Genomic DNA, 21,076 nt, shown 5'->3' on the forward strand with positions numbered 1-21,076 from the left:
CCACAGACACTAATGCACTCCTATACCATCAGAGATGCATGTTTTTGAACTAAGCTCTGACAAAAAGCCATTCATGGCTTCTACATTTTCTAAAAAGAATTTCAATTTGTCTAACCACAGAACAGTTTTCCTCTTTGTCTCACTCCATTTTAAATGAGCAGAGACAATGGTGATGTTTCTGGCTTATGTTCACATAAGACTTCTTCTTCTTTGCATGATGGAGCAGACAGTGATTTCTAGAAGTGTTCCTGAGCCCAGGCAATAATTTCCATGACAGAATCATGCCTTGTTTTTAATGCAGTGGCACATCAGGCCCCAGATTTCCTGATCTAGTTACTGATTTATTTGGCATCGTCCCTCGCACACAGAAATTGCTCCAGATTTTTGGAGCGATATTATGTGTAGCAGATGATACAGTATATATAATCTTCACAATTTTAAGTTAACGGACATGACTGGAACTGTTCCACAGTGTGTGAACAGAGGTGGGGTTTTTTTCCTTTTTCCCAGCCTGTTGAATTTTTGCCCATCTTAACTTCTAAGAAACTCTGCCTCTCTAATAAGCTCTTTTTATACCCAATCATGTTACTTACCTGCAGTGTTGGGGAGTAACGGAATACATGTACCGCCGTTACGTATTTAAAATACAAAATATGAGTAACTGTACTCCATTACGGTTACCATTTAAAAAGGTGGTAATCAGAATACAGTTACTTTGCTGAAATAAAGGGATTACACAGCTGTATTTTCTTGTTTCATATGTTCGGCTATGCCCTCTCTATTTTTGGTTTCCACGCCCCAAACAAAACACGCATTAAGAGGCTCTAATGTCTGTCTCAATCTCCATGTCACCTCTACTTGCGGCTCGCATAATGACGTGAAGAAATGTTTTAAAAAAGATTATTCACAAAAATGATTTAATATGAAGGCAATAGGCAGAGTGTTACAGGCATAGCCCTAAAAAATGTAGCCCCATGGGCAGTGTAGTCCGTGCTGCAGGGAGAATGGACTGCCATACCCGTTATGTGTCTGTGAGCGCGAGGAGGGAGAAAAAGGAAAAGTACGAGCTGTCACGGAGGAGAAACGGGAGCTGGAAGCATGTAAATATAATAATAACCACTGCAGCCAAGAAGAGTGTCTGACGAGCCCAGTTGTAAGTTATTAAGACTCGACTGTACTCTGTGTTCGTGTTTTCCTCCAAAAACAATAAGTTCCGTTGGAGCAGTCTTTCAACGCCTCTCTCTGTCTCTCGCAAGCAAAGTTGACCCACACAACAAAGTAAAGCTAGTTTTCGGCTACGAGCCCGACACGGAACCGACGTATTAGCCAGAGGTCCCTTTACTACGGTTCGGAGCCGCTGACCTGTTTTATATATGCACGGAATAGTTTTCTCTACGAGATCGCTGCAAAAAGTGCAGCCTTACCTAATGTCCACCTACTGTTACTAAGATTTAAAAATCTAGTCGGTATTGGCATGGCGAGTAACCTTCAGTAATAGTAAAAATTCACACAACAATAGTAGATTCATGTAGTACGATAATATAATAGCTAATCCAAAGTATTCAGAATACGTTACTGTCATTAAGTAACGTAACGGAATACGTTACAAAATACATTTTGGGGCATGTATTCTGTAATCTGTAGTGAAATACATTTAAAAAGTAACCTTCCCAACACTGCTGACCTGTTACTAATTAACCTAATTAGTTGCGAAATGTTCCTCTAACTGTTTATGCTTAGTGCTACTTACTTTTCCAGGCTTTTGTTTCCATTGTTGCAGCCTTTTTGAGACATGTTGCCATCAAATTCAAAACATGCTAATTTTTTTTCATGAAACAGTAAAAATGTCTCAGTTTAAACATCTAATGTGTTTTCTGTGTTCTATTGTGAATAAAATATGAGTTTAAGAGATTTGCAAATCGTTGACACAATGACACAACTTTTTTGCAGTTGGGGTTGTAGAGAAACAGTGCAACAAAAGTAAAACAGCTGCATGACCATGGTTAAAAACTGACCTGTGAACACCAGATTTATTTACAAATTTATATACCTATGCTAAATATTCTCCAGTTTTCATAGCTCTTTTCTAGTCATTTCTACAAACCTCGTTCACCCATTCACACATGCATATAACAATGAATGCACTGGGAGTAGTTTTGGTAATTGTCTGTGAAGGTTCTCAGTCATCCAGGTCATCGTAGTCTAAGGAGCTTGGAAAGAAAAGCGTCCTTGAAGACATTTCACCTCACATCCGAGAAGCTGCTTCAGTTCTAAGAGCAACTGGTGGAGAGTCCCAGATTTTGGTGATTCTGTATTTTGCCCATATGAAAGGAGCCAGAGATGAAATACGTACCTATGGGTTCTGTCGACGATGATGTCTGTATTCCAGCTTCTTGACAGTTGATAAAGGAAACTGAAAATATGATTGCAAGATTTTACAAAGATAAAAAAAAAAAATACAGGAACATTAGTGACTGACAAAAAAACAGGAGCTATAGAGTTGCAGTAGTGGACAAATCAAAGATCCTCGTCTACTGACAGTATGCTGAAAAACAAAAAAAGTTATTCAGACATGGCACAGAGGTTAGCAGCCTGTCACAAAAATACATACTTTGATCCTATTTCTTGAATGGGACACATTCAACACATTTCGATAGACATAAAAAAAAGGATTTTTGTCCCAACAAGGTGATTCCAAATTAGCAATTGGAGTAAGAAACTTGCCATATTTCTGCATGATGTATAGGGACTACTTAAAAAAATTAGAGCAAGCTGTAGGAAACTTCATTTTTCACCATGACACAGTGCCAGTAAAAACATACCTATATAAGAAAACATGCAGTCGAACACTCAGCCATGGCTTGACATTTTTGGAGTAGTGTGGGACCATCTTGACAAAGAATGGAACAACAGTCAGCCAATATCCAAAGAAGAACTTTGAGTGTCCTTAAAGACGAACTATTCCTGAAGACTACTAAATAAAAACTGAGAAAAAGCTGCCTAAGAGAGTTCAAAATGTGCTGGAGAATGAAGGTGGTCGTAGCATATTGACTTTCAAGCTTGCTAGCATTGTACAAACTCTGTTTTTGCCTTATGTACTGTATTTCCGTGTATGTTTGCACATATGTCAATGAATCACTTGTCATTTGTCATTTTTCTGACAAAATGAATTTTTAAATGAGGCATGGCTCAAGAACTATCATCGACATCTTTGTCTTTCCCATGCTAACTACTGAACTTGCTAACTGGTTCCCAGAATAAAAACTACAGTGCATGCATTTTTCCACACTGGATTTATCCACCATCTGTGTGGCTTTCAAATGGGATGGGATTCACCCAATCAGCCTAGAAAGTAACAATTCGCCCAATGTATATAGAGATTAATTTCCAAAACCATTTAATTCTCATTTACTGTGCTGTAATAGCGAAAAATGCTGCACCAGCTGCATCACAATATGTGTTACCAGCCTAATTCACTGTAAGCCCATAACAAGAGGTATTATCTTAAACGGCCTGTTAAACAAAGGCAGCAGACCTTGACAGAACAAGTGCTGTCACAGAGTGCAATATCAGCGCCGGTTTTTGACAGTGTTACACAGGACCATTTAAACTCCACCAAGCTTGTTAGCCTAGAGTTGGTCCTGTGACCAGCCTCCTCATTGTGTATCCATCAAGCTGAATCGGTGTGTAGGAGGGTAATCCATACAGGATAATTGGTACACTTGTTCATGGAACACATGTGGACTATCCATCCATCCTTCCAGACTCAATAGTCATTAACTGATCCTTGGCAAGTCAATAAGAGTCAGCTGATGACAACTCCAGAGGTGATACAAGCATGGGATCCTCTAAGTAACTAACTGGGGATCTACAATGAAGCTGGTAAAGGTAATATTTATAAAGGTAAGATGCATCAGGTTAAGTCAATCGTTTTTGATGGAAGTCCACTAAGCAAAGTGCCTTAACTTTTGCACCAATAGCGATTATTGTTTCAGTAAGATCATGAAAAAAAGCAACAAACAACTATTTATGCACAGGGAAAAAAAACAACAACAACAAAACTATGGTATAGGGGTTTTATACACAGAAACCCTCAACTGTACATGGTGGGTCAAATGGGGCAGGCAGCAGGAGACAGGATGCTGGAGGTGGAGTGCAAGTATGTGTGTGTGTGTGTGTGTGTGTGTGTGTGTGTGTGTGTGTGTGTGTGTGTGTGTGTGTGTGTGTGTGGCTAGTTTGGGGGGTGGTGGGTTGAAGCTCCATATGGGCAACCCACCCCTGGCACCCCCCACCCCACCTCCTGCAAACAGGCAGATGTCAAATGGGACGTGCCTCCGTGATGGGGCACAGGGTCACACTGCACAGGGGCAAATAACAGAACAGGAGGTACAGAGAGGGAGAGAAATGCCTTCTTGCCAACACCCCCCCCCCCCCCCCCCCCTTTCTCCCCTCCACCAAAACACAACAAATAAGACATGCACATGCTACCAGGAAAAAAAAGCTGAGCTCACACAAACATGCCGACACAGGCGGAGGGCCGCTGCATAGCATTACAGCCACTGTGACAAACAAAACTCACGGATTAAGCGACATTTACATTTGTTTCCTGACATACATATTTAAGCCCCCTGGAAAAATAAATATGAGAAGCATTATTTAATTCATTTTAATTATATTTTCAAATGTAATATATGTTTTTTTTAGAAATACCTGTGCATTATTCATAGTTGGTAAACTTTCGTCAAGATTTCATGAACTTGACTCTTGCATCTATTGTCCGTCCCTGTGTTTTGTTCTGTTCAGTGTGGCTATATAACTACAACACGTTCCACCACACTGATGTAAATGTGGCAGGCAGAATGTCAGAAAACACTCTCAGTGTATTTCATTTAGAATTGCATCAATTAGCAGATAAATCTATTTTTTAAAATCATTTTCAGGATCTTTTCAGACACTCTCTGCTTCCAGCTATCTTTAGCAATCAATGTGCTAATTATTTCCCAACATGAGCAATCACTTGTTTGTGTATTGAATATTCAGAAACAGTGAAAAATGGGCATTGCCTGTGTCTCAGAGACTTTAACAATGTCTTCATTTTTCCTGTTTTCTTTTTACAAAAATTGGAGTGTGATATTGTATCCCTTTTTATTTTCTTTGTCATACATGACAAACTTAATATTGAAAAAAAAAAGTAGTTTCAGCCGTGTGTGGATTAAAATCTGAGCAGCCCCTCAAAAATTCAAATAAGGTTAAATTATAGCCATGAAACTTTGTCGGTGTATCAGACTGGAGTAGCAGTTGCCAACCTGACTATAAATTACACTAAATAGGAATCGTTCTGTTCTTGTGAGTCCAGTGCATGCATGTTTCTAATGTGTCTACAACTACTTGACTATAATGGGAGATGCAACCAGACTAAAAGGACAGGTGGTAGCGTGTGCATGTGTGTGTGTGAGCACAGTGTGGAGGTATGGGCTGTAGTCCTAAACAAAGCAGGGGAATGGACACACACTCTCTCACGCACACACACAAGCACACACAGAGGCTGTTCTCTCTGTTTTGAGTGCTGAATGGTTACGCCCGCAGGGCAGGAGTAAGGTTACTTTACATACTGCACTTACAGCTCCCTTTACCACTGGGGTATAAAATGGATTTAAATGAGAAAGAGGGGAACAGAGGGGTGAAGGCAGAGGGGTGGAGGGTGGGAGGACTCCCTTTGTGTAACAGGAGGTCTGCTGCTGCTCTGGCATGGCTATGGAGATGGTGGAGCGGGGTCAATCTCCCTGCTCTCCCTCCCTCTGTCCTTTTACTATAGGCTGGCTGCTCTGTCTCTCCTCCTCATCTCTCCCTCCCTCCATCCCTTCCTCCCTATTAGCATAGCAGCTGCCTGATACAGGGCGTAGGGTGGAGAATGGCCAGGTTGCTGTGTGCATATGTGTGTGAGGGTGTTTTGCAGAGGGGCGGGAGGCGAATTGGGTGGGGGGAGCCCAGTCAATGGCGGCCCGTCTGGCTGGTGAATAGTAGCTAAAGCAGGCCCCCATGAGTTAGACAAAGAAGTAAGAAGGGAGGGGATAGGGTCGGGGTGTGTGAGGGAGATGGAGGGAGGAGGGAGGGGTGGAAGAATGAGGCAGTGAATGGAGAGCCTTGTCACTGGAGCTATGGAAAGAAGCACAGAATGAACTGGAAGAATGAAAGAAAAGTTCAAAAAGGAGCGGAGGGCAAGGAAAAGACCAGCCTGACCACCTGTCTCTCTCCCTCACTCTCTCTCACTTCTTTTACTCCACTTCTTACTCACAGGCAGACTTTGGCGAGGGTGGGGGAGTCCACTGGTTGAGTTTAGCGACAGGCGTGTTTTTGTTTTGAGAAAGAAAGTGCGGTATCAGCAGGATTTAAAGCTCACTGTCATCTGTGACTCTGCGCTGATTTCCTTGCATGTTCAAAGAATTGTGTGCTATAAAAGATATTCTCTCTCTTTCTCTCTCTCTCTCTCTCTCTATATATATATATATATAAATCAAAAACATCAAAAATATCACAATAATAGTTTTACAGTGGATGAAAATATGATAATGGTTACAAGTAAGAATAGCTGAGATGGAAGCAATCAATAAGCAATCTTATCACCAAGCCTACTTGTTAGAGAAATACCCATCCAGGCTGAATACAGTATCTACAGAGTATCTCTGTATGCTGGGTCCTTCCTCCAAACAGCAGACACATTAAGAAACTAAGGGGTATCTACAAACACGCATCTGCATATGAATATCTAGAATCTATCTTTAAAAGACATTTTTGTAGCTTCCCCTGGAGTCCTAGTCCTGATTTAGTATGCTTCAGTGGCATGCAAGTAAACAGTCTGTGTGGAGACCAAAGAGATTTCACTTTTTAAAAATTATTTTAAACTTGTAGCTGTAAAGAAGGTACAGCCCAAAAAAACTGTCTGACAGACCAAAAATAGAGCAAACGGTAGGGTGAATCAGTTTTTTACATCATCAATTTGAGAAAAAAACATATCTGTATATAAAAGATGGATATAAACATGACTTTGTCCCATTTTTAGGCATCCACTCTAGCATTATGGCTGTTGTGCAGGTTTTTGGAGCCTGGGGTGATAATATTTGGATGCAAGGGTAAAGGCTTGGGTATAATTTCTTTATCCGCAAGTTCACTGGGATCCACTCCGGTTTGAGTGATGCCAATTTTCATCTTTTTCTTTTTTTTGACCTCGCGTACTTGTCTATGCAGAACTTAAGACTATGGTGCACCAAGTACATCACAGTAAGTGGAAGATATCAAAGAAGCATAACAGTAATGGTTACTCAGCCATCAGGTCTCCAGCTATTTCAGGGTCGAGCTGCCTATTTATAAACTGTCCATTTAAAATTGTGTTTAAAAAGTTTCATTTTGTGTGCAGAGAGTCACATTCCTTGTTTGTGTGCACAAACTTGGCCAAGTAAAATTGATGCTGATTATGCATAGAGCAAGAAGTCAATTTGTTGTCACAGGGTAGACAACAAGAAATTAAGTTGCAACATGTTGTGTTGTCTGATTCAAGATGGTGGAAACACTATTAAACATTTTAATGCGTTTGTCTTTGTATGGCTGTCATCGCTCGACAGTCACACAGGGCTGAGTTATTGTGCTCCTGCAGTAACTCTTAAAAGTTCCTCATATGTGTTCTCAACCTAATTATACAACAGGTTTCATTCAGAGAAGCCCTTTGTTGTACATTACTACCCAATCAGAGAGCAATCAAGCCTGTATCAGTGTATTCTGAGGAAGTCAGAAGTTCTCGTGTACACTGTACACATGTTGAACATGTGCTGATTAAACAAAACAAAAAAAGAGGAATTTATCATTGCAAAACCAGTCAAATGGCATTTTACATGTATCACAAGATGTTCAGTTAATCTTGCGTGTTTCAGATTAAGTGCATCGCTTCAAATGAGGGGTGGAAGCATAGATATGAATATTTTATGAGCCTCTGAACAATGGGCTTTTGAATAGCGATGGCAAATAATCACCCAGATGCACTTTTGCAGCTGCTATAACATCACCCCACCAGCTTTTAACACTGTCTCCTCTATGTGTTTCATACAAAAACTATACAAGCAAAAGGACACAAGGCTGTCCTTTTTTTTTTCTTTACCACTGTGGCCTGTTTATTTTTTAGTGAAGCAATTTTAATGTGATTCCCCTATGTTTTCTGGACTTCCAGTTATTCCCTCGACAATTTATCCATCACAATTTCCCTCTCTGCCTTCTCTGCAAAAATTCCTCCAAAAATCTGTTGTCTGGCTCACTAATGCAAGCTTCTCCATGCAATGACCAAGATGAGCAAGGAAAGCCAAGGCACATGAAGAACCTATTAGGGGGCCTAGCAGCCAGCATCAACGCTGGGAGGCCAGCCAACTCAGTGTGTGAACAATGGGAACGCAGCTCAACAAAAACATCCTGCAGAAGTGAGAGACTGAGAGGGAGGGAGGCAGGGACTTGGGGAGAAATGTGCAAGCGAGCAGCAGGCGAGATAACACACTCTGCCTGCCATGGGATCACAACAGAGAAGGGCTGGTGTCTAGAGGAACTCAAATACATCAGATCAGTGCTGAAACTTTGAGCTGAGGTCATTTATGGTTCAGCTGCGGTGCAGACACCGATTTTAACAGCTGCTTCAACAATGGCACAAAGTTGTCAGTAAAAAGCTTATAACACTACTGCTTTTTTTTCCTCTCAGAATTGCAACTCTAAGACCACAACCGTTATTTCGAACACATGGGAAACCCTTTTTACTCAAACGTTCACAGTTGAAGCTGGTCAACACCCAGAAAATGTTGCAATACGAACAGGTCTGACATGTTGAAAAACGTATCGTTGCCTCTGTTTTCCCACCAACCGCTTTACAGCCATGCAATATCAGTTGCGAGTCATCATTTCTAAGAAAGATGTTGATGTTGATGTGACTCACTCAAACACTCAAATGAACAGGAGAAAAAACAGATTTTGCATTTTAACCAATGCTGACATGAAATGAAGCACACATGCAAAAAAGAAAAACTGAAATAGAAATCAGAGCATAATGCACACACTAATACACTCTTTCATAACCATTTTGCTTGTAAAAGAGACAACATATCAGAATAGCACAGTTCCCCCTTTTACACTTATGGCCAATTCATTTTTAAGCCCATTTCATGCAACATTATTTTGAACACAAGCTGCAAGAAAATCACAAAAAAGATGCAAAATGCCTCAACAAAGTGGATGATTTTGAAGCAAGTCGGACTTCTTGGAAGTCGTCTTACTTCTTAGAAGTCTAACTCCACAATTAGTTTTGCTTTGAAGAAGATAATTTGATAGGGAGTATAAATGGTGAGTAAGAGACTGTTAAGTAAGGTAAAACAAACACACACAAAAGTCCTGGTTGTTAGCAGAGAGCTGAAGTGTGGTGCAAAGCCTGGGTCTTAATCATTAGGAAGAGAGCATACGAGAAGAGTGTGTTGGAAACGTTTTTGTGTGTGGGGGTAACATAAAACCATCTCTCCCACAACACACACAGGGGAGGGGACCCTTCTTTAAACTGAGCCTACCCACAATGCACTGGGCTCCTTTATCCCGGCAGTGAAAGGATGAGGCCAGATGAATGACAAAAAGAGAGAATGGGCATCTGGGTTGGGCCCTGTTTGGAAGACAGGGAGGGAAAGAGGGAGAGAGAGAGAGAGAGAGAGAGAGAGAGAGAGAGCAGTGTGGGGGTGAGGGAGGTGTTTCCCAAACCAATCTTTTCAATGAAAAATGTGAAGAGAGGGGGGCGCGGGTAGCTTTTGCTTGGGACATAAGGAAGAAATGTATGCATACACAGCGGATTTTAAGTTTAATGATTTCTTTACTGGCTTGTACACAAACGTACAAAAATAATACAGCACTCATCTCCACATGACATGATGTCATCATCACAGTGTTACAAATGTTCAAAAATAAAAGAATACAAACAAACACACGAAAAAACTCCAAAATCAGACATGATGATGGAACATCTGCATCACACATGAAAAATCAACCGTTTCCTCCTGCTTGCAATGAAGCAAGACCAGAAACACAAGTTGGCCCAAAGAAGTCAGCACTCTTTCATTCTTTTTTCTCTTTCTTTTTTCTCCTTTTTTTTCCTTTTTTGTTTTTTTATAGAAAAAAAATCATCTCAATGTGTACACCAATCCGGCAGCAGGCTCCTTACGTCATAAATGTTATGACCATAGCGAGCCAAATAACTGCACAACCGTGCAATTCTTTATTATGTTACAATGATCTTACCATCAAATGTATTATTCCCCTTTCAAACAAAATCAGGAAGACAGCACTTCAGAAAAGAAAGTGCCCCAAGATATCATCATCTTCAGCATCGATATATATATCCATATGTATATATACATACACCCAATCACAGAGATACACACGTCTTTGTTGAAAAACATCATGTTTTTTCCACAAAGTAATACACACATTAGGACATCATCACCTGGAGCATATATTTATACAATAGTATTTTGTTGTGTCTGCTTTTTTTTTCTATTCAGAAAAAAAAATTAAATGTTGACACATAAAAGCCAACTTTTCAACAACAGTCATCAGTGCAATATTCAAACAAAAGAGAAAAAAAAAATCAAGTTTAAGACAAGCGATGCATATTTCATTTGTTGCCTGATACCAATCTATACCTTAATGTAGTTGAACTATTGTTTCGGTTAATTATCGGTTGTTCCAGGTTGAAAATGGGACACGTGCCTCATGAGAAGACACACACAACACGCACACACACAAACATAAACACATACACCTTAACGGGAAAACACACTCGTGCACACCTTCTCAAGAGCTTCTCATGAGGTCAGCCAGTGCTGCTGTGAAAATTCTGTTGGCCATTTGAGCAGTAGGCATTTTTTTTCTAAAAACAAACAAAAAATAATAATAATAAAATAACAACATCAACATTAACGAGAAAAGAAACATACAAGCAGCATCGTTACAAATGTTAGGGTGCCATGACTTTCAAAATGCAGCAGGCAAATTTATGAGACCTAATTTTCCTTTTCTGTGAAATCCTGCAATAGTCATGTGTTGTTGATCATTTTTAAGTCTTCATCGTCCAACAGTATTAGGGTCCTGCTCAGTAGTAGTAACTATTCCAAAGCCTTGGCTCTTGCAGTTACCCCATACGAACACTGGGGGCGCTCAAGACTCCGATTTTGTGCAATAAAACTCCCTGCATTTATAAGTCATGCGATACAATTCCATTTTTTGTATGACTAAAAAAAAGAGAGAAAATAAATGGAACTAAAACAACCATACAGGCTGATAAGGACACAGAGAGAGAGAGCAAAGTGGAGTATTATAGGGGAGACATGCAACAATGGCTCTGTGTGTGTGTGTGTGTGTGTGTGTGTGTGTGTGTGTGTGTGTGTGTGTGTGTGTGTGTGTGTGTGTGTGTGTGTGTGTGTGTGTGTGTAAAGACAGACAGAACCACAGACTCTCTTGCAGAAAAGGCAAAATGATGTTTTGCTTGTCAGCACTGGTTTGGTTGTAGTGTGAAAACTGTCCCGAAGGAGGATGCAAAAATGGGTTCATTGCATCTTCTTTACTGAAGTCCATCTGGCTGTGAGGTTACTTTAGCAGACACAAACAGCCCATCGGCATGCGGATGATCACAGACTCCAAACAAGGCGGTGGTGAGGAAAAACAGAACGACTTGAGAATACTTTACAGACGAGGTAGCTGGGAAAAGGCAACCAAACAGAGTCACTTTAATGGGAGGATGAGAAAGTCCACTCCGAAGGGGTCGACAGCCTATAACTGGAGGGTGGGGGTATCTAGAACTGTGGCCAGTAGGATGAGGGTGGCAGGTCTTACCTCCACACGGGACAGTTTACACAAAAAAGTCTGAAGCAGCTTGAGTCACCCATTATATCCTTACACAATACAGATCGTTTTTAAGAAGAACCACAAAATATTTAAAAATGCATCTTCTCAATGTACCTTCATAAATTAAAAAAAAAACCCAGCCTGCTTTCACAGTGATGACTAGGATGTTAATAAAATACTGAAAGGAGATTATAAAGTGAAATTAAATGCGTCTTTTTTTATACAAAGCGAAAGCAGCGGTTTTTAGTAACACAATGACCATTGGCAAAGTGGTCGCACTGGCCTGAAAAATTGGACGCCAGCATGGCAAGATCTGCTTGCAGAGCGCTCTCATCGCTCTTTTCCTTAAAAAAAAAGAAAAAAAAGAAACAGAAACAAAGTAAAGCTATTGTGTACAGTACTTCACAACAATTATGAAGTCAGTTGTTGTTACATAATGATTACACATCTGAAAATGTGTTGGATAGCCATAATGCCGCTCTTTGAGTTAAAAAAAAAAAAAAAGAATGAAGAAGAATCACTAAAATTTATTAAAGAAAATAAGACCTCTGGTAACCAACAGAGGGCAACCCTTCTTCTCTTGTTCATGTGTCTTCCCTTTCAGATATTCCAGCATGCAGCCATAAAGCATCAAGTGCCTGTTTCATATAAAATAACTTAAAAAGGGGGTTTTACAGAACAATGAGGAGCAACAGGTCAAATCTGCGCTCCCACAAAGAAACTATTCAAGGGACAGGGAAAAAAAACTGGGCCATCTGCTCTCTGGAGTCCAAACACACACATGCGATACACAGAGACTTGATTTCTTTTATAGTGGACGACACGATCTAATACGAACATTCAAGAGGAAAGCTTTAGTACCAACAAACTCACGGAAATGGGTTTCTTTTGTTAAAAGATTCGTGTTGAGGCGCTGTGTATGAACCATGCGGTGCTTCACTCGGGAGTGCAGAGAGGACCCCGTTTGGTTTACAGTGAGGAAAGATTATTGTGCAGGCCTATTTTTATCTCCTTTTTTATATGATTTGGCACAACTATGTAAATAATGGCAGTTTTTGTTTTTTTGTTGTTGTTTTTTGTTTGTTTTATTGGTTTTTTTGTTTTATTTATTTATTTATTTTGCTTTTACAAGAGCCTGGCTTTCCCGTGTGTTGTGTTGCAGTTTTATATTTAAATTGTAGTTGATTTGTTTGCTTGTTTGTTTTAATTTTTCTACTTTTTCCTTTTTTCTTTTTTACCTGACAGCAGAGTCTGATCACCGGGCGCCAGAGGAATACTTGGCCTTGGTGATGAGGTATAGCACAATGTCTTGGTGGCCCCCGAAAGCGGCGATGTGTAAAGCGCTCCACCCTTCCCGGTTGGCCAGTCTGATATCTGCACCAAATTTCACCAGCAGTTTTACCAGCTCCAGGTTTCCGTCAATTACTGACTGATGGAGGGCCGTCTGTCCTTCCGGCCCGAAGGAGTTGACGTTGAACTCGCAGTTTGTCATGTTCTGCAGCAAAGAGTGCAGCTCCTTGGTGTTGCCCTTCTTAACCGCCTCCTGGAAAACCCTTTGCGGCGCGGAGCAAGTTGACACATCCGCCTGGCTCATGGTTGCAACTCGCTGGAGGGTGGGGAACAAGTAATCCTGCCTGGACTCTAAAGCTGATAATGATCGTCTTCTCCCTGTTGAGCGTCTCTGGTCTGGTAGCAATGCCACAGTTACACTGGATTATAACCAGCTAAGGCACTTTAAAGTAGCCCACTAAAACGGAAAAAGGTCACTTTATATATATGTGTGTACATATATCCCAAAAAGGACAAGAGAGAAAATGGCACACTTGGTGTGTAAATATTTGAGAGATCATAAATCCCCTAGAAAATAGAAGGGTGCTCTCAAGTGATCCAGGGGACTTTAGAATATAGTTCCCCTTCTGTAGCAGCAGTAGCAGCAGCAGGTAGCCTGCACAGGGGGATGGAGAAGAGAGACACCTCCGACTTTACTTGGGAAAACTGGAAGTATGGCCACTATCTCCACAGAGCAGCCTCCTGTGTGTTGGATCCCCGTCGGTTTTCCTTGAACGGTTCGATCTGTTCCCTGGCTATATGTCGCTTCTCATGTGGCCAGGGTGTCTGGGAAAGACAAAAAAGGACAAGAGGAGCCCGCATGAATCCAGAATCCTCACCAACAGAGTGCGAGAGACCCTACATTCCGCCACATCCAAGAATGAGTGCGCGGAACCACCGTGCGCACACGTTTACGCACGGGTACACTGGTTGAATTTTACCGCTAAACATGTGAGAACTGTAATCCGCTGCAGATTTGGGACTTACCTGTGACAGATAGACGGGTCCCTAGCGACGCAAACGATAGAAATCCACCGAGTGGCGCGATCTGTGTCCTCCTTGCGGTCCGTGTGAGTCTCTGCCCTCCGCTGCGCTCTGAGAGAATATTTTACGCGTCCTTCATTTGCATGACAATACCTTCCCAAAGAATCAACTGTGGAGGAATGGGTGGAGATCCGGGGAGGTTATAGGCTGCCGATTCGGTTTGAGGGAGGGTCCTGTGAATCTGTAGGGAGGGGGCGTGGTATTCCGAGGGGGAGCCAAATGTTGCTGCAAAGTATTAAACAAGGCGCCCGCAGCAATCCTACGGTGATCTCTATATCCGATCTCCTGCAGCCCACCCCGTGAAGCGGACTGAAAGTCACAGACACGGTGCTGCCAGCGCTGTAAACTGCTGAGAAATCGGGCACGCTGTAAAAGGTCCACCACTGGATTGTCGTCGGCAGGAACTTGCGACAAAAAGTCAGTCAGGTGTCAGTGACAGCGTGTTGGACACTGAAGGGAATTGACAAGTGTTGCTCGGTGAAAGTTGATCATTAATTGCTGCTCGATGAAAATTGTTACTAAGAAACAACATCAAATGAGTCTTAATCGCAAAAAAATATCTCAAAGAATGGAGTGTCTATTACATTTACCTTCATATTAATTTTCTTTCGAATTTCAAAGGAGGTGAAATCTCTCGAAAGGCGATAGAATTTCACTTCTTATCATGGATCGAGGATTGTATAAGTTAAATGGGGTTTTTTGTTTTTTTGTTTTTTGTTTTTTTTTAAATCTCAGTTAAGTGAATCTATATTGAATCTGGGGGAAAAAACTGGCATCACTTCTTGTGAATTTGGGGGTTTTAAGCGTCCAAATAATGACAATTATTCCGTAGAGGGAGTGGATTACGGCTATGTGTTGATTTTGGTGTTCCAACTTTCTCCGGAGTGTGGGACTCCACACAAACGCCTCAGTTAATTTGTGGATAAATGTGAAATACAACAAAGAAAGAAGATGAGATTCGTCCAAATGCTAGACTGAGGCACAAGGAGACATTTGTACACGCCGTTCTACCAGAAGCCGACACAAGTACGCTATATTACGTCCAAACCAAATGGCATAGAGTTAAATACAAACCCCAAACGGGTGGATTGTCGCCGTCATACCTACCGGCATAAAAACACCTCAAAGGAGGAGATTATAGGTGGCTGTTTAAATCATAAACGGCGGATATAGTCCACTTGTTTTTAAATGACTAGACTGTGAGAGTTCAGATAACAAAAGCCCCGCGCTACTTCCTTTTTGCAAGTGAAAAGAGGTGACGCTTTGCACAGACTGACACCGCCGCTCAGCTACCCCCACCACCGTGGGAACTGGGCGCCTGTGAGTGTGTGTGTGGCGCAGAGAAAAAGGTGTCGATAGATATCCCACTAACTGACAGAAACACGGCTCGGCACAAATAAATAAGCGTTACGGTGACACAGATGGTTAGATAAACGCAGAGACGGAGAGAATGGGTTATGTAGAAACCGCACCAGGTAGGCTACCTGCAGCTCAGCTTCCTTCTCTGACCGTTTGCTCCGTTTGGCGACCCGTTCTCCGTGTCATCTGTGTAACACTTTACAAGCCGCTTTCCGCTCTGATGGTTTGGCGGCTTTCGCACTATCAGGTTTTCCCACAGTCAGAACTGTACATTTGGCGCACGTCTGTGGCTCTATCTGCATGCATGAGCGTGCTATTGTGGGTCGGAGCGGCAGTCCGTGGGAGAGACAGCAACAGAGGTCCCACAGATGAAGCCCCAGACTTGCTCAGTTTAATCTAAAGGAGACGACTACACAGCGATTCTTGGGAAAGGCGGCTGATTATTAGGTGCATACAGACGTTCCTCTCCCTTTTAAGCTGACCGGAGGGTGTCCTTTAAAATCATGAATGAGGCACCTGAGGGTCACAGTTTAGTCGCCACAGATAACCACAGAGTAGTGCTTTCAGTTAGCCTACACGGCTGCACATACCACATTAACTGCTTCCATTAGTGCAAACCGGCTTTTAACGCCGGCATGATGCACAGTATGGATATGAAACAGGCTAATATTTTATTGGGTTTAGTTACACGATTAAGGGATCGTGTAGTTAGGCATAAGAGAACATTCTTGCACTGAACATGTAAGAAAATATGTCCCTTTTTTTTTTTTATCAATATAGGTAAAGCTGACTTTGCAGAATATTCTGGAAGCAACTCAGAAAGGACTTCTAGGCCACTCTCTTCTATGTTTATGGATATGGAGATACCTGACTTTCAGTCACGCTCAAATGACAGCAAAAACGAGCTAATTTCATCTACTCAGAATGTCTTTGGGGACATGTGCAGGTGACTATTTGTGCGCCTTTGTTTTTACCTCCTACAAGTGGTCCACAGCTGCAAATGCTCCAAAACAAAGCCAGCTCTGAGTCACCCATATGTGGTGTATTCAAACGTGGTGAATAACCAAGTCAAGTCGATGATGTAGGCTGCAATAACAGACGTGTGTTCCCCTTCGCTGTCTCCGTATATGACTGAATTAGTCAGTGAGGGTACATATGGCCGTTTGCAGAGCAAATCTATCCCATCAGATTGAGGGGAAATTTAGATTGTGGGTTGTTTTTCAAATTATAAATTAAGAAAAATACAAGTGTTGGTTTAATTGTTTCCTATTTGTGTTTTTGCTGTGCAAAGACTTAACCCAAACTACAAAAGGCTTGTGCCAATTAACCAGAACGTTTGGATAAAGTTGTACGTCACTTGCAAAGGTATAATTATATCTTGGAAAACGCTCTATTGCATAATTCCTGAATTGTGAAGAATTTATGTATTTGTTTGTTTTCCTCATTTTACATTTAGTGCGCAAAATGTTTGCACATTACTGTACATGTGTGCATTTTTTTCCTCAGATTACTGAAGGGTGAAAAACAATTTCTGGAAAATCAAGAACATCTGTCCGCTATCAGAGCTTTTGCTGCAATGCGTCTGGACACTTGGAAAACATTTGCAGAGACTACAGGAGCCAAAAGTTTTCCATTGGATGAGTTTCTCCCCGAAGACCCTCCCCAACACATGCACTTCTCTCTTGAATCTTTCGTGGTAATGTGTGCCTGGGAAGTTGCCAGAGTAAGTTGAGATAAAATACTTGTGATTCCCCCCCCCCCCCCCCCCCCCCCCCCACAGTTTCTCGCGTTCAGTTAATATGACGTCAGGTAAAACAACTAAATAAATAACTAAAAATTTAAAAACTTTTTGTTAGGTGTTTTTTTTTTTTGGTGGGGGGCACAGCTATGAAGAGCGGTCGGCTGGGCACGGAGGGTGCAATGAGGCCAGCTTTCCTAGAACTCCTAAATGGAAAACGGTTGCATTGAGATAATGCAAGCCTGTTCTGGTTTTGTTTGTGCAGCCATGTCTTTGCTCTGCTTTCGTGCGATGATAAACAAGATAACACCCCCCTCCCCGAAATACAGAGAGGCTTAAGTGCTGCACCGCAAAAGGAGCAACGAAGACCTCGTAGCTGCGCGGTGCCCGAGTTTGGCGCCGACGCCGGGGCAGCAATGGGCCAGACGAGCCGGGAGGAGTCTCTCCTCTGGGTTCCATGTTGCAGAAGAGCCCAAACGGGGAAATCACACAACAGGAGGGAACATAAATCTAAATTTAGTTGGGGTTTTTTTAAACATAATTTCTTTTTTAAACCTGTTTTTACATTCATACCTGAAAACATGCGTGCTTGAGTTTATGAGAATAGAGAGAGAGAGAGAGAGACAGAGACAGAGAGAGCGAGAGGGGTGACGTTTTACCGGGAGGGGAGGGCCTTCTGCATCCAATTCATTCCGGGCACCACGTGTCCTCAGAGCGTGGGAAAGAGGCGAGCTTTTCTTCCCAGCAAAGAAAGAGCAAGGATCAAATAACACGGTGCTGCAGCAGAAACCTCGCGCTCTGCAGAGGCAGGGGCTGCGACCACCCGGACAAGGACGGGACAGCACACACCGGGTTTATTTGGAAGTTAGGGTGTCTGCTTCAGTCATACCAATAAAATACACCTCGGGGAAGCTTAATGTTACTGTAGTTATTGCACAGGCTGCTTGGCGACAAGCCAACAAATGCTTGGACTCCAGGAGGCTCGAGAAGAAGAGGTCATATTATTATCGTTTTAAACTACACCATTGCCAGCATAGCGGTCTCGTTCAGCAGCACTTGATTGTGGATCTTTTTCGAAACTGTTAACACGTCACAGAGGTGGATTAATCCAGCTTCCTCTGGAGAAGGTCTCACGCAGCATCAGCTATGCGTTTATCACGAGCCCTTTCCCCCCACACCTTAAAGTGTAGTTTTACATGATTTATTAGAGCTGGTTTCCATATGTGAAAACGCATAAAATGCTCAGATAATATTTTCATTTCGCTTTTCATCAGTATTGCACTGTTCTTGGGAACTAGACTTTCAAATTAATTTTCATGTTGCAATTTTTCTGTAGCTTGAACAGGTCCAGACCTTCCCATATATACACCACCAATAAAACCTCTATGAGAAAGCAGTACAAAAACTGATAAAAAAAAAAACAGCTCTTTCAAACGTACCTATTAAATTCCTGCTATTAAATGCTGTTTGGCAATGTGTCAACGTGTTTTTACCTTCAGTTTAGCTTCAGGTTGCTTCCACAGAGTATTTTTAAGCTTACTTTTTAAAAATTAAATTTCACTTTTGACTTTACCTCGTGGATAATTTGTTTTAAGATGCTCAGAAAAATAGAATAAATTAACAGTGACAACAAATACTTGACACAAAGTCCCTTCTTAGACGTCCCAGATTTAGTAACACATGCACTAAAAGGTGCACAGGCTTCTTGTTTTGACAAATGTGACCAAATTAACAAATTAAGTCTAGTTTTATCTTCAGTCTAAAATGATTTCTTTCATGTAGTTTTTGGTTTAGTTTTAGTTAACTATATTAACTTTCTTCCATAAGATTCACCCATAGGACACAGAGGAGGGAGATTCTGATGTGGACCAGCATCTCACCCAGCACTCACAACAATGAATGGTTAACTTCCCACTCACTGCCATAGACACCCACTTTGGTAACATTCTTCAGAAGTGACGGCACTTATAATGTCCCTACAGATGACTGCATTAGGGATGGTGTAGGATTACTTGCTGCAACAAAAGCCCTAAGCCTACATTTTTGCACAGGCCTTTAAAGTCATGTAGCTGGTCTGTTATTCACACATGAAAAGCTAAAGTGTCAATTTTCTCTAAATTATGTGAATCTTTTCGCCTTTATCTGATTGGACAGTGAAGATTTTTCAAACAGGAAATATGGTGGAAGATATGTAGCAAAGGCGTCTAGGTCAGAATCAAACCTGCACTTGTGCATTGAGCCTTGCAGCATATGGTCACCTGCTCAACCAGGTGAGCTAAACTAAATCCCCAAAAAACTGAAATTAGGGGATCTGAGAGAGGACTGTTACGGGACATCTGGTCGAGGCTTCCAAAGAAACCATCAGAAATTTTTTTAAGGTATACCTGTTAAACTGAAACTATCTAATCAGCCAATCACATGGCAGCAACTCAGTGCATTTAGGGATGGAGACGATCAGGATGACACACTGAAGGTCAAACCAAGCATCAGAATGGGGAAGAAAAGCAATTTAAGCGACTCTGAATGTGGTTTTGTTAGTGCCAGACGGGTTAGCCTGAGTATTTCAGAAAAATGCTGACCTACTTGGATTTTCCCACATAACCATCTCTAGGATTTCCAGAGAAGGGTAAAAAAATAAAAAGAGAAAATACAAAGTGACTGTGAGTTCTCTGAGCAAAAAGGCCTTTTTGGTATCAGAGGTCAGAAGGAGAATGACCAAACTGCATTGAGCTGATAGAAAGGCACATCCAAAGTATGCAGAAGAGCATCTCCACATGAAGCAGATGGTCTACAGCAGCACAAGACCAGAACGGGTGCCACTCTGTAGCTAAATACAGGAAATTGAGGGTACAATTTGTATGTTCACACCAAATATGGACAACAGAAGACTGGAAAAACTTTGGCTGATGAGTTTCAATTTCTGCTGAGGCATTCGGATGGTAGGGTCAGAATTTGGTGTAAACAGCATGCAAGCACGGGTCCATCCCGCCTTGTATGAACTGGTAATGTTCAGGGGGTATTTCTGTCACACTTTGGGCTCATTAGTACCAACTGACCGTGGTTTAAATGTCACATCTGAGTATTGCTGTTGGCCATGATCACAGTGTACTCATCATCTTGTGCACTTTTTCTAGCACATTAACATGTCCAAAAGCTCAAATTGGTCTCTTGAACATGTCAATGAGTTCACGGTATTCAGATGGCCTCCAGAGTCACCAGATCCTCAATCCAAGCACCTTTAGGATGTGATGCTTTCGCATAGAGCAAAATCTCCATGGAATTCCAGCACCTTGTAGAATCCATGTCACGAACAATTAAGACAGTTCTGAAAGTCGAAAGGGGTCCAATCCAAAACTAGAAAGGTGTTCCTAATAAAGTGTCTCATGAGTATATTTCCAGCATTTGTTGCAGTTAAATTTAGGCTGCTGAGCTCGCTGAAAACTCCCAGCATGTCAAGTCCTAGGAGTTTCAACTAACACAAATTTAACACTTTACATCTGAAAGCTCAGCGTGGTTACTCATGGCATGATAAACCAAGCTATAGCGCGCATGTTCTGGAGCATCAAGTTTCATCCTGAGATACCAACCTCCAACTTTTCTTCTGCAGCTGTCGTTGTTCCTGAAAACACATTTACCTCAGTGATTCACAGTACGGCCCGTCTTTGAAAATTACTGTCAGTAAAATTAAGAGCACAT

The 21,076-nt window shown here is 41.7% G+C and overlaps 1 protein-coding gene across 1 annotated transcript; it reads right to left on the reverse strand.

Annotated features, from left to right (window-relative positions):
- Positions 1-9,841: 9,841 nt before the first annotated feature.
- Positions 9,842-14,378, reverse strand: nrarpa (NOTCH regulated ankyrin repeat protein a). The gene is made up of 2 exons (XM_085358103.1): positions 14,227-14,378; positions 9,842-14,025 (listed from the first exon to the last, which is right to left on the reverse strand). The coding sequence occupies exon 2, from the start codon at positions 13,502-13,504 to the stop codon at positions 13,166-13,168; it is 339 nt and encodes a 112-aa protein (XP_085214229.1). The 5' UTR covers positions 13,505-14,025; positions 14,227-14,378; the 3' UTR covers positions 9,842-13,165.
- Positions 14,379-21,076: the final 6,698 nt, after the last annotated feature.

Source organism: Diplotaxodon limnothrissa, linkage group LG7, assembly GCF_057381915.1.
Source record: "Diplotaxodon limnothrissa isolate DT_005_m linkage group LG7, D_limnothrissa_male_GT1.1, whole genome shotgun sequence".
Classification (NCBI taxonomy): domain Eukaryota; kingdom Metazoa; phylum Chordata; class Actinopteri; order Cichliformes; family Cichlidae; genus Diplotaxodon; species Diplotaxodon limnothrissa.